This window comes from Corvus cornix, chromosome 5, assembly GCF_000738735.6.
Source record: "Corvus cornix cornix isolate S_Up_H32 chromosome 5, ASM73873v5, whole genome shotgun sequence".
In the NCBI taxonomy this organism is placed as follows: Eukaryota; Metazoa; Chordata; class Aves; order Passeriformes; family Corvidae; genus Corvus; species Corvus cornix.
In genome coordinates this window covers 36883676-36895783 of record NC_046335.1, presented here as the reverse complement: position 1 = coordinate 36895783, position 12108 = coordinate 36883676, and the positions used below count along the sequence as shown (strand labels likewise).

Below are 12108 nucleotides of genomic sequence, written 5' to 3'. Positions count from 1 at the left end.
TACAAATAAAAATTTCACTGATGTTTAAGCATAACAGCATATGCCAACAAAAACAGGAAAGCAAAGGAAAGGCTTCCTAAAAGTTGAGTCTTAATAATGCAAACAAACACAAAAGCTGATTCTTCCCCTGCCCCAAGTTTACTTTGGTGAATACCCAAGAGCTTCACATTCCTTGTCAAATCCACCAAAATGAGATGAAGCAAAACTCACAATACTACATTAATGTATTGCAACAGAGTAGAATACAGGAAATGCAATGGTGACTAAAAAAAAAAGCATGAAAACCACCACTTATATAATTCTACATCTGAAGCAAACTGAAAAAAGGAAAAAAAAAAATCAAATTCTTGTAATTAAAGAACTCTAAACTTCAATTCAGCCAACATTCATCTCATGCTTGAGAAGAAAAGTGCTTAGAAAGGTAGAAAATGGCTTTTTCCAATAGTATTGTCCACCTCAGCTGGAGGAGAAAAAAGTTGCGTTGGCTATCTTTAACAAGGATCAATCTCACAAATGTTTTTCTCAAATTACCTAAGTTAAAGGTTTGGGCAAATGACATTGTTATGGCAAACAAACAATTCTCATTAGAGTCACCCTGCTTGACTTCACAGGCTCTTAAGAAAGGAAGGGATGATTAAGCTTTTAATCTTCAGTTTTTACCTTCAGTCATAGCAGCAAGTTGCAGTGGAAACTAACAACAGCATTTAAGCTTTTGTCCACAGACTACAGCACAAAGTTTTATGGGGTTTAAACTGTCTAAATAAAGAGTTAGTTATTTCAGCTGTAGTCATTAAGATCTCACTTTGCTGAGGCAGGAGCCTCAGTAGTAGTTCAACTAGTAGTTCAATTAATTCAGCAGTTTCTCCTCCAGATAAAAGTAAACCCTATTTTCACTGCTAGCCTTCCCACACCCCTCACATGAACGAACAGTGCCTAATATCCAATTAGGAGAAGATGGATTTTTACTTCTAATGTTACAAATTATACTCTTTGTGCTTATCCAGCAGAGCCCAAGAAGAACACAGAATAATCTCAATGCAGCTGTTCATAATTTTGTAAAAAATATTTTCAGGCACACACTTTTCCTTTGTAGGCAGATTTTTTGCTACCAAGGCTCACTAAATGATGCAGAGCAGAAGACAAAAACAGAGGAGATTCTCAGGTTTTCTGGGTTGTGTTGGTTTGGGGTTTTTTTAGTTAACTAAGTTATTCTAAGAGGATGTAACCTTCAAATTCATGTTTGTTCTATTTTCAAAGCAAAACTAGAAAGTCCTACACAAGTTATTGAGAGTTCACCCCACCTGACAGACTGCAGGCTGAGACACAATTTACATTCTTTTGAGGAAAAAAATAATTTCCTTATTTTCTTAAAGCGAATTATCTTAAAGCAAAGTCACAAATACCATCATTCTGCTCCACCTCTTCTGTTTGTGGAGCACATGGAGAGCTCTGGAGTACGGAATTCACGTTTTGTTCTGTGCCTTTTGGAGACACAGGTTCTTGTTTAACTTGTACTGAGGAGTCAGGAGTATCGGAAGGTGCATTGCCAGAAGACTGGAATGGTGATGGCATATTTATGGGAACAGAAGCTCCTCGTGGAAGTACAGAGGAAGACAAAGTGTCCAACAGGGGCAGGAGAGAGCCTGAAGGAATTAAGTCAGCTGCCATTTGGGATTTGCTGTTTCGTCTCTCAGTTAGGACATTGCAGGAAAGTTGCTCTGAAAGTTCAGAAGGTTCATATGTTTCTAATGGCAAAAGAGGAGATCCATTAAACAAACAAACAAATAAATAACGTAACAAAAATGTTTATATTTTACCATAAAACTCAGTGGTGCCAAGAGCTCATTTCTTGTGGACACACAGTCAAGGAAGAGAAGAATTTGAAAAAAAGCCACTAGAGGGAACTATCAAAACTGACAGTTCACACTTGACAATAAAGGCCTCATTTATAAAGTCTACAATTTTACTGCAGCTTAAACGAGCGGATTCAAATTAAATGCAGTTTTTAAAAGATTCTGAGTTCAAAGAATACAAGAATAAGCATTTCACTTTTGTAGTCCTATGGTATCCTGTACCTTGTAGCCCCTGCAAAATCTGGATTCTCTGACTTCTCAGTGTACTCATTTCCATGGTTATCTGCAAAACAGATTGTGGCTTTTATCAGTCCCACTGATTTAACAGGCAGTTCTTCATGCTGCTAACTTCTATTTCAGACAGTTTCCAAAGCCCACTGTTACCTGTTGCTTTAACACAAGGAACCGTTGAACCTCAACATAGGCAGCCTGCAGGGCAGCCCTCGCCTGCAAGAGGTTGCTGTCCACACTCTGCAGGGACCTGCTTAATTCTTCCTCCTTCAGAGAAATAGCCAACAACTGGTCCACCTGAGAACGTTCTGAAAAAGAAACAAAATGTAGAGTCTAACTGTACTGAACAATACATTAAGATACATTACTTGTGATATCACAAGAAGTAATACCACCTCAGAATGGAAAAGTCACATGAAGTAGGCCAAGCCTTCAAGCATCAATAGTTATACAAGCTGAAAAGGAGTATTTACACACAGGACTAGCCATGTCTACATAGAAGAAGGGCAAGGTCAAGTATTCCTCTTTAAGGAATCTCAACTTGACTCTAGTAATTAATTCCATCACAGCTTTGCCAGCACGGATTTAGTTTAAATAAATGAAGTAGTCCTCTTCCACAAAGATCTTTTCTTGAAGTACATGTGTACAAGAAGTATAAATACACATCTACCATTAATGTAATCAAAAAGGCAAAGACAAATTTAAGCTAAACAAGATTAAATTATTCAGTGAATGCAAAAGCCAAGAAAAAGCTGTTTAGGAGAAAAAGAACCCAATGATAAAAAAATAGTTTACTACTCAAGATCATTTTGGGCCATGAGACTGGTGTTTGCAATCTCTTGAGAGAGTCTCTGACCCCTGTACTCAGTAAAAGATCCTCCTATCCCTCCTAGAGGCTTCTGGCATTACAGAGATTCTCCAAACAAGTTAAATTTCCATTTGGGCACTGCTTAATTGCATTCAGGTTATAGTTTCCTTTAAGCAGATTTACAACAATCATGTTAAAGCCAAGTAATGGGAAAGAGATTTTACTAAGTAAAGTGTGTTATAAGTCGCTATAACAGACACTGGTCATTGAAGACAGACACTGATAAAATCCCCCACCTTTTCAAGCAGTGAAATATACATTCCCACAGAAGATTCATATTATTACCCTGCATTACAAAGAAATCTTAATACAAATAAATCATGAAAAAAAGATAAATAGTACATTTGAAAGCCATCTTCTGGAGCCCAAAGCTCCTAGCAAAAGTTTAGTTACCAAAGAAAGTATTCTGCCTAAAATATGAATGGTTCATTTTGAGACATGGTGATGTGAATGTTTTAGGCATATTTGAGAAAGATCTGTCTAATGCCAGAATAATAGTTTTCTTTGGTCAGGAGCAGAAAGCAGCAAGGCATTCCACACTCGTTTCCACTAAGGACAGTAAAAAAATAAGAAGTATTGCCAGAGAACACAGATAAAATTATGCAGAGTACAAATTTTCTGGTGAGACCACCCAGAATTAGAAAGGGAGAGCTGCATGGCTAATTAGAAGGGAGTTAGATGGAGACTTCTCCCATAAGAACTTCCATCCAAAGAGGCAACAAACCTCACTACCCTGCACAGGGGAAAGCAAAGGTCCCATCTGTACAATCAGGAATGCAAACTGCAGGCAGAAAGGGTGCACATACCCTTCTCTCAGGAATAACTTATGACAAATTAAGATAGAAGTGTTCAGAGAAAATGTGTTGCAGATTTGTGAGCAGCCCACACTACAAACTTCAGTAAAAGCCCAAGAAGCAGCAAAGTAACATTAAGGAGCTCCAGCTAAGTCAAAATACTGCTGGGTGTCACACCAGATGCACACGTATGATATTCACTCACCTTTTTTACCTTTGATTTTTCTTCTCTTATTCTTTCTTTCTAGACTAGGGATTTCAGGAGAAGATCCCTCCTGCAAGTAAAATCATCTATTAACAAGTAACAAGAACAATTTTGCCTAAATCAGGAAGTCAAACATCCATTGTCTTTTCAACCATTAGCTGTACATACAAAGAGCACACAATTTTTTTGCACATTCTTGTATAACTCATCCTTTGCTCTGCTCTTAAAAGAGGGAGGACAACAGAGCGCCACATTTTCATCTCAACTAGGAAGAAATATTAAACAAGCCAACAGCTGCCTCCTTGCTCAGATTTAAGACCACACTTGAGTCAGTTTCTGCTCTATAGTTGTAGTAGAAGATGTAGGCGATCAAAAAGTGAGGAATTAAAATTACTGCTTTCTGCAAAATCATTTTGTGAAATTGATCAAAAAGATTTTTTTTAACCTTTGGATAAAGGTCTAAGACTGGACTGTGAAACGAATTCAGATTTAAGGATATCATCTTAAGTATAGAATTTTGTAAAAATGTTTTTATTTCCTTGCTTAACCATAAAACCAGGAACATCTAAGGAAAACAAATTTCTACCACAGGCTAGCTTCCATTTAAACTGTGTTGCGAAACACCGAGATTCTTGCTACAAAACCAAGTACTTTCACAGAAATATTTTAACAGCTCTTGTTTACCAACATAGTATGCCAGGTACCAAATCATTCCTACTAATTACAAAAATTTATCAGAAGTCCTGCGCTATAAAAGCAGAAATGGAAAAGATTCTTAAAGAAAATTAAGTCAAACAAGTAAATTAATTTGATGTTATCAAGGTACAAGACAATCAGATGGGGAAAGTCCTCCTTGCACAGATCATTCCAAAGCTGAATGACCATCGACAGGGAAAGACCCTTTTCAGCACACCAAAGCCGGACAGAATTGCACACTTACTCCAGTTGCTCTTCGCTTCTTTCCAATTCCTTGGCTGTCATTCTGTTCAGTACCAGATGTGCAGCTACTGTCTGTAGCTGCATCTATGTTATTAGACACTGCAAGAAGTGAAGCACTATTTGAAGCTGGACAATTTTCTTCTGAGATCTCTAGTACATTTTGTTTTTCAAGAAGAGGTGTTCTCTTCTCTGGGCTCTCCTGGTCTTGTTTTGTGAGGCCTGTGATCTCAGAGGTGGCCTGTAGGCTGTGACTTCTTCCGCTAGCCTCAGTTCTTTCAGACATAAAAGGTGACAAAGCAAGAGATGGTGTCTCCTCTTTCTGATCGGCCTCAGCATCAGTGCTTGCCTCATATCCAGATGTTATGTGATGTGAGTGGCTGGCTGCAATTAGTTGCCTTTGCCCACTTTCTTTTATTTTGGTTTGTTCACTGAAAAAGCTATAAGCAGAAGGATTTCTGTCTGCTATGACACTGCTTTCGGAAAAGCTACGTTTTCTGGCTGAGCCAGACACTGCTAAGGAAATCCCTTCCCACTGGAATCCTTCTAGAGTAGACAGATCAGATTCTTCACTGAGTTCTAGACCCTCTTGTTCATTTTGAACAAGAGGCACCATTTCTATGCCAAACCTTTAACAAGATAAAAAGAAAAATAAATAAACAAGTTACAAGCCTGCTACACACAGAGAGAAGCCTCCCCCTTCCCCAAATGTACATTACTGCTTTAAGAGATCTGGCAAGTCATTACACTGGTATTCTGTGCTTTCTACCTCACCTGGCAATGGAGTATCTTCTGTGTATCACATTACCAGATTTAGTGGCTAAGAACTAACAGCATGATTTTCAAGTCAGAAATCATGTTATTATAAAGTATTCCAAACAAAGGTTGGAATAATCAAATGTGACATCTGTTCAAGACACTTTAAATACTTCAGGTTTAAAGAAAGTTTCAAAAATGCAGTATTATATAATTGCTTCCTTAAATACAAAAGCAAACTGCATAACAGAATAAAAGATTAACAATTGAAGAGTGAGCATTGACACTGCTTGCAGCAATGCAAGCATTTCTTGTAATCCTGAATAAATAAGGAAATAGGCAACTGTCACAGCATTGTTCCCATCCTGACTGCATTTTTACATTCTTTCATTACGAGAACTTGTAAAGAAAGTATATTGTTACCATCTACACTCAGATATTAAAGCAACCATTATGAACTGATCAGAATATTTTCTGAGCAGATTACTTTTACTTATCTATGGACAGACATTCACTCATAGCATCAATCAGTAATAAAAACCCTGCATTATTTGCAAAAAATTTGCATTATTTTCAAAAACTCTGCAAAAGATCACAGCATAGCAAGCTTCATTGTGAACTCTTCGTTTTAGGATTTCTGGAGTTCATTTCAGATATGGAAAAAAACAACCCTCCCCCCTCAACATGCCCTGAGAGGCATGGTTAGACCTCAAAGCTACCAACCTTGGTAAACCTTTGCCAAGTTCCTGTTTCTTCTTGGTTACCTGCTGGATGACCTGATCCCAGTTTACATTTCGCCGGGAAGCACTAAGAATCTGCCTGAGGGTAGGTTTAAGCCCCGACTCCTTCTCTGTCTCGCTTCTCCGATGGCCACCAACATTCCGAATACGACGTGCGTTATTGAGATTGGGCTCTGGGAGATGTGTTCCGACTTTGCTCTTCAGACTGATATGCCGTGTCAGGTCTCTTTGCAGAGAAGCAGGCAGGCCAAGTTTGCTTAAATCTGGAAGAAGGAGGCCTACTGACTGGCTTCCTCCTTTCTGAAGATCATTATCTGAAGGATTTTCAAAACCTTCCATTTCAAATTGATCATGTGACTTGACACACTCTTCATTCCCTTCCCCATCCTGTGAGGTTTTCAAATCCGCATGCAAACGGTCCTGACTGCTTGATGAAGAAACTGTGGGTTCTATCCGAAATGTAAAATTTTTTAGCTCAGCGGAAGAAATACTTGAAGCAGATGGCTTTTCATCATCTTCCTTTTCAGATGTGGCAGTTCTACCTTCAGGAGTGTCATAGGGTAAACAAGAACTAACAGAAGAATCCAACTTTTCAACTCTTGCTTCTGACTTCTCATTTCCCATTAAATCATCACCACTCATGTCTTCTAATGAATCTGGTCTGAACTCCTTCTTTGTAAATGCTTTCCCAGTTTCTTCCCTATTCTGGTCACTTGTATCTTTGCAAGAGCTTAAGGGAGTATTTTGCAAGGAATGGTTGGACTGAACATCTTTGGGATTTTGTTCTGCTTCACTTAAGTTATCAATGGGCTCTCCACGATTGCTACCCAGCACATCTTTGTTGTCCTGTAAGTTACCAACACAAGCACCATGCAGCTTTGATGAATAAGAAGAGAAACTGTTTGTTTCCAAGTTCACTGCATTCAAATGATTCTGCTCTTCACCACTTGTTGAGGATAACAGAAGCCTGACATTTTTTAAGAGACTGTTTGTGTCTTGCTTTGTCAAGGATAACTTCATATCTGTGATATTCAGAAGAGGGGATTTCAGTGATGGCATTCTATTACTTCTGCTATCATCTTTGTCAAGCTTTTCACCACTGGAACAGTCTTTCATTACCTTGCAAGAATCAAGGTGATCTGAGGTTCCATTAGAAAGGGAAGATGCTTCATGTTCTTTAAGTTTTGAAAGGCTAACATTAGCTTCACAAGTTTTTCCTTTCATTGATGGATCAGTAAGAGGCGTAAGTACAGAATCCATTTTATCTGAAGTTTTAGAAACATTATCTTCAGACCGTGGTTGCTGCTCTGCAGTTTTTTGGGATGGGTAGGGAGTCCAGCGATATGTTTTATCTCTGGAAGGACTGACACTTTTTCCACTGGCTCTTGAAGTTTTGCTTTCTGGTTGTATCGATGTACCAAAATCCAATGCCCCCTCAGAAGCGAGCTTATCACTAGTAAAATCAAGAAGGTCACTCCTATTTCTTCGATTCCTGTATGGCAGAACATCGCATTTCTCTGGCCGCTGCCATGCGTACCTTTCCTTACTGTATTTACTTGGCTCTGATGAATATGAATCTCCTGAGCTTCCAAAATTCCAGCCATTTGCACCATGAGGATTTGGTTTCCAGTTTCCTCCATAATTCTTGGAATTCCAGCCAGAAAAATGACCGGTTTCTTCTGAATGCCAAGTAGAATTTCTTTCCCTGGCACCATGATGCCAATTTGATGTTCCTCCTCCCCGCCCGCTTAAATGCCAAGCATTTCCAGAATTCCCATAGTTATGTCGATTTGAAGGGCTTCCTGAAACATTCTGGTGCCACCCAGAGCGCCCCCTTGCACCACCTGAATGTCTGTTCACATTAAGGTTCCTCTGAGAGTGTGAAAATTTGCCTTGTCTAGGACTAATATAATCATCCTTTTCCCACTTCCAGTCCCTTTGTGATGCATTATGATGATGCCACGATGACTGATCATAAGCTTCTCTTTCTTTGTAAGCAGCTCTTTCTTCTCGCCTTCTCTGCGATCGCCTATCATCACATTCTAATTCTTGGTTTGCACAACTTGGTTCAGTTTGCCTGCAAAAGAATTGAGAAAAACCTAAATTCTGATGCTATTCTACTAAAATACAACAGTAAACAGCTTCATGAATTTTATTTGCACTGGGAAGAAAATATTTTTTTTAAATTATTTATTATAAAAAGAAACAGATAATTTTTTAGCAGCTTTGCTGTTCAAGCTTCAATAATGTTTGACTTTCAAAACTAATGTTGTACCTTAACTTAAATATGATCATTTCAAAATTTCTCTGACAAGAACAACTGATTTGGTGCAGTGACAGTTCAATAGACTAATTCTCAAATACTTGTCTGTAACTTGAAAGATTACTATTCCTTTATATTTACTATTGAACTAATAAGAAACTAGTAGAAAGAAAGCTTCTTTATGTTGTATAATCTTCATAATTTGATCAACCTTAGTAGATAGAAAACTCAGCAGTGACATAATTATTTTTTCTGAAGACTATTACACTAGTGTTAGATGGTGTAACCAGAGTGAACTGATATAAAACAGAGGAAAGTAAGGCTGGCTGAAAAACCTGTTGAAAACCTGCTGTTTCTTAGTGTTTACTCTATATACTGGAGAGAACAATTGACATGACGGCTCAGTTTATAAAGCTTAAGTTAAAACACAGAAGTAAAACATCCACACAAGATGTACCAAAGACACAAAAATAATTTGTCTTGTTGTAACCAAGAGACTGGAACAGTCTACAGCATGCAATACTGAGTCTGTATGAGCCTTCCAGCAGCACTATCAACTGCCCTTTGGATAGTACTTGTGCTTGGCAACTTATCACAAACACATGGTAGACTATCACATGTATATTTAAAGACAAATGCTCCCTTAACAGCTACAGCTATTCCCAGGGTCAGCAGTCTAAACATTCTAAGTATTTATCCTACCAAATGAGGAGTTTTTAATAAAAAAGTTTTTTCCGGAAACTGATTACAGAAATACATCCATTCTAGATCCCTGAACAAGAGAGACAGTAAACTTTCACACTACTGCTCAAAAACAATTGATCTGAGTAAACTGAAAATTCATATTGTATCACCCTTTATGTTTTTGATACATTCCAGTTCTGCTAAAAAGATTCACAAATAACTACTCTCTAATGAAAAATGGTCTACTGTGCAAAATAATCCGAGCTCTAAGACAAGAATTCAAAAAACCAATGTCTAAGTGACACAGTAAATTCTAAGAGCTGACTCAACTAGATTACGATCTAATGGAAACAATTTTACTGAATTAGTAACTCAATCCTTGTACTTTCTGGTTTTCCCCTTCTCCAAACCAGCACCCAGCAGACAGAGACTTTCTATGGTTTTAGCTGCCTCAGAGCAACACTGCACTTACAGCATTACTCCTTTTCCGTAAGACAAAAAGGAAAAGTGACATTTTTGCTACCAACGTTAACCAGTATGAAAACATTACCATTGTGCAGTGCAGGGACACACTAGTATGACAGAGTGATGTCAAAACCAAATAATCTCCACAGATTTCAACATCTGGAAACAATAATTCAAATTTCTAGCCACAGAAAGCAGGAGCTTTTTTTAAAAATCATATGCCCCTTTAGTACCACCACCATGCCATAAATCTATTTGAATAATATATTCCCAATTGGAACATCACACAAGCAATGCACATGTGCGGATTTTCATGCAAAATAAAAGGCAATACTTATTACCCTCTGGAGCCTTCTATTTCACAGTGAGCCACTGGAACTATGTTTAGCTAACGCTAAGCAGCAACATAAAACAGGTAAGAAATTTCATTCAAGGATTATGGGATTTCAGTGTGACATTTACAGAACAATCCAATTCATTTTATAACAAAACATGTCCAGCAGCAGTTTCTAAAAGGCCAGGTTCCTAAAGACAACCTCCACCATAGACAATATTAGCACTACTGTCCATTTATTAAGCCTTTCAGTTAAAAAGGTATCATATATTAAAATAAAAACATTGGGGCTCTCAAAACGCAAGACTGTTTTTACCCATAATGAAGAATTATTGTATTTCTCTACTAGCAGTACAGGAACAGGACAAGAACATTCAGCAGAGTCACATTTACATGTTGAAACTACAATATCCACACAGGTCTCTTGGATTGTTCTCACAGCAAGAGAACAATTGGCTACAGACAGTTTACATTTCATGAGCACCTAAGCCTTAGGAGGGCATCCTCACTGTGGTAAAAGCAATTCTATGACCTAAGAGGAGAAAGGAGAACTCACCGGTTCCGTTCCTTCTTTAGCTTGATTAGTTGAATGACTTCTTTGTCAAGGTATTCTTCTTCTGCCTCTTCTTTCTCTTCCTCTTTTCTGTCATGAGCATTAACATTGTCTTTGTGCAGCTGACTGGAGATGTGCTTGGCATACGCTGACAAACCCACCAGTGTCACCCTGCACACCCGGCATTCGTGGCTGCTATCCCTAGGAAGAGAGGCAGAGGGTGGACTTTCAACACTGCCAACTGGCATGGCAGGTACCTCTGGTCTTACTTTGTTTCCTCTGAATGTGCTTGAGTTCAAGGCAACTAGGTTTTGCTCAGTATATTTAAAGTTATTTGAATTCTCTGGCTTTTTCTTTCAAGGTTTAGTTTTTTGATGGTCAGTTTTTACAAGATTTTTTTCCAACAATCAAGAGGTAAAAGACTTGATAATAAAGCTGTGTTAACTGGGAGGAGGAATTCTTCTTGAATTGTTGTACTTAAAATCTTTTCAGAGGAAACATAGTGAGCGAGGAGGCAGAATGAAAGGCTTCCAGAGCTAGCAGGAGCTCTGAAGCCCATCCATGCTGCCAGCTGCACTGGGGAAGCCTGGTGACAGCTTCTACATTTAATCCTTGCCTTGAGCCTTCCCCCAGTGAAATTTAGAAAAGGGAGGAGGCAGTACATGGATACAGCCAATCCTAATACAACATAACCTAAACTGGGACAGCTGAGACTGCTGCCTGGAATCCAAAGACTCCATGGCACAGTGAGTGATGGGAGGGTGTCTTCAGTTCACTGTACTTTATTTGGTTCAAGTGTGCACGAGGTCTGCTTTCTACTTTGGAGGACTTATCTTAAAAAATATAGAAATAATTCAGCTGGAGAAAGTTGACAGCTGTATCAGACAAATGGCTTTACTCATGTTACTGGATTAAGGTTACAAGACTTTTAAACTTTTTTTTTCTTTTTAAGAAATTCAGATTTCTAAAAACACCACATTTGTTCTTCTGACAAATCCTTCCAATACTCTAGTGTTAAAGAAATACGTTGTTAATTTCCTAAACAAGGAAAATATGTTCACCAGATTAAAAAAAAAAAAAAAATCAGAAAAAAATTGATCAGAGCATACTCCACTGCAAATAACCCAGCAGGACCGAGACAGGATTCACTGACTGCCTCCACAATGCTTCTTTCAATTCTGCCAGCTAATTCAAAAAAGCAGATCCCCATGGAGCACTTGAGACCAAAGTCTTAGAACAGAAGCATTACAACACAACACAGAGTTCATGACTAGTGTCAAGAAAATGGGATCCATAAAGGAAAAAGACAAACATGAATCCTTGGTTTTTTTAGTGAACAGTTAAAAATAAAATGGGAGAAACCTCAAAAGATGTACCTTCACTCAAGATATTAAGGCAACATCCTTATCAGAGTGGTTAATCAAGT

At 38.3% G+C, this 12108-nt stretch overlaps 1 protein-coding gene across 6 annotated transcripts in view; it reads right to left on the bottom strand.

Moving 5' to 3' along the window:
• The window catches only part of ZNF106 (zinc finger protein 106), a 41678-nt gene that overhangs the window by 16185 nt on the left and 13385 nt on the right, over window positions 1-12108 (bottom strand). For 4 of the 6 annotated variants that reach the window (XM_039553210.1, XM_039553211.1, XM_039553212.1 and 1 more), the window contains exons 4-10: window positions 10686-10883; window positions 6367-8460; window positions 4892-5516; window positions 3952-4021; window positions 2238-2392; window positions 2076-2136; window positions 1404-1745 (exon numbers count right to left, since the gene is read on the bottom strand). In XM_039553210.1, the coding sequence (XP_039409144.1) occupies window positions 1404-1745; window positions 2076-2136; window positions 2238-2392; window positions 3952-4021; window positions 4892-5516; window positions 6367-8460; window positions 10686-10883 (3545 nt within the window). The remainder of the gene's footprint in view (window positions 1-1403; window positions 1746-2075; window positions 2137-2237; window positions 2393-3951; window positions 4022-4891; window positions 5517-6366; window positions 8461-10685; window positions 10884-12108) is intronic. The other 2 variants (XM_039553213.1, XM_039553214.1) reach the window with 2 other exon arrangements.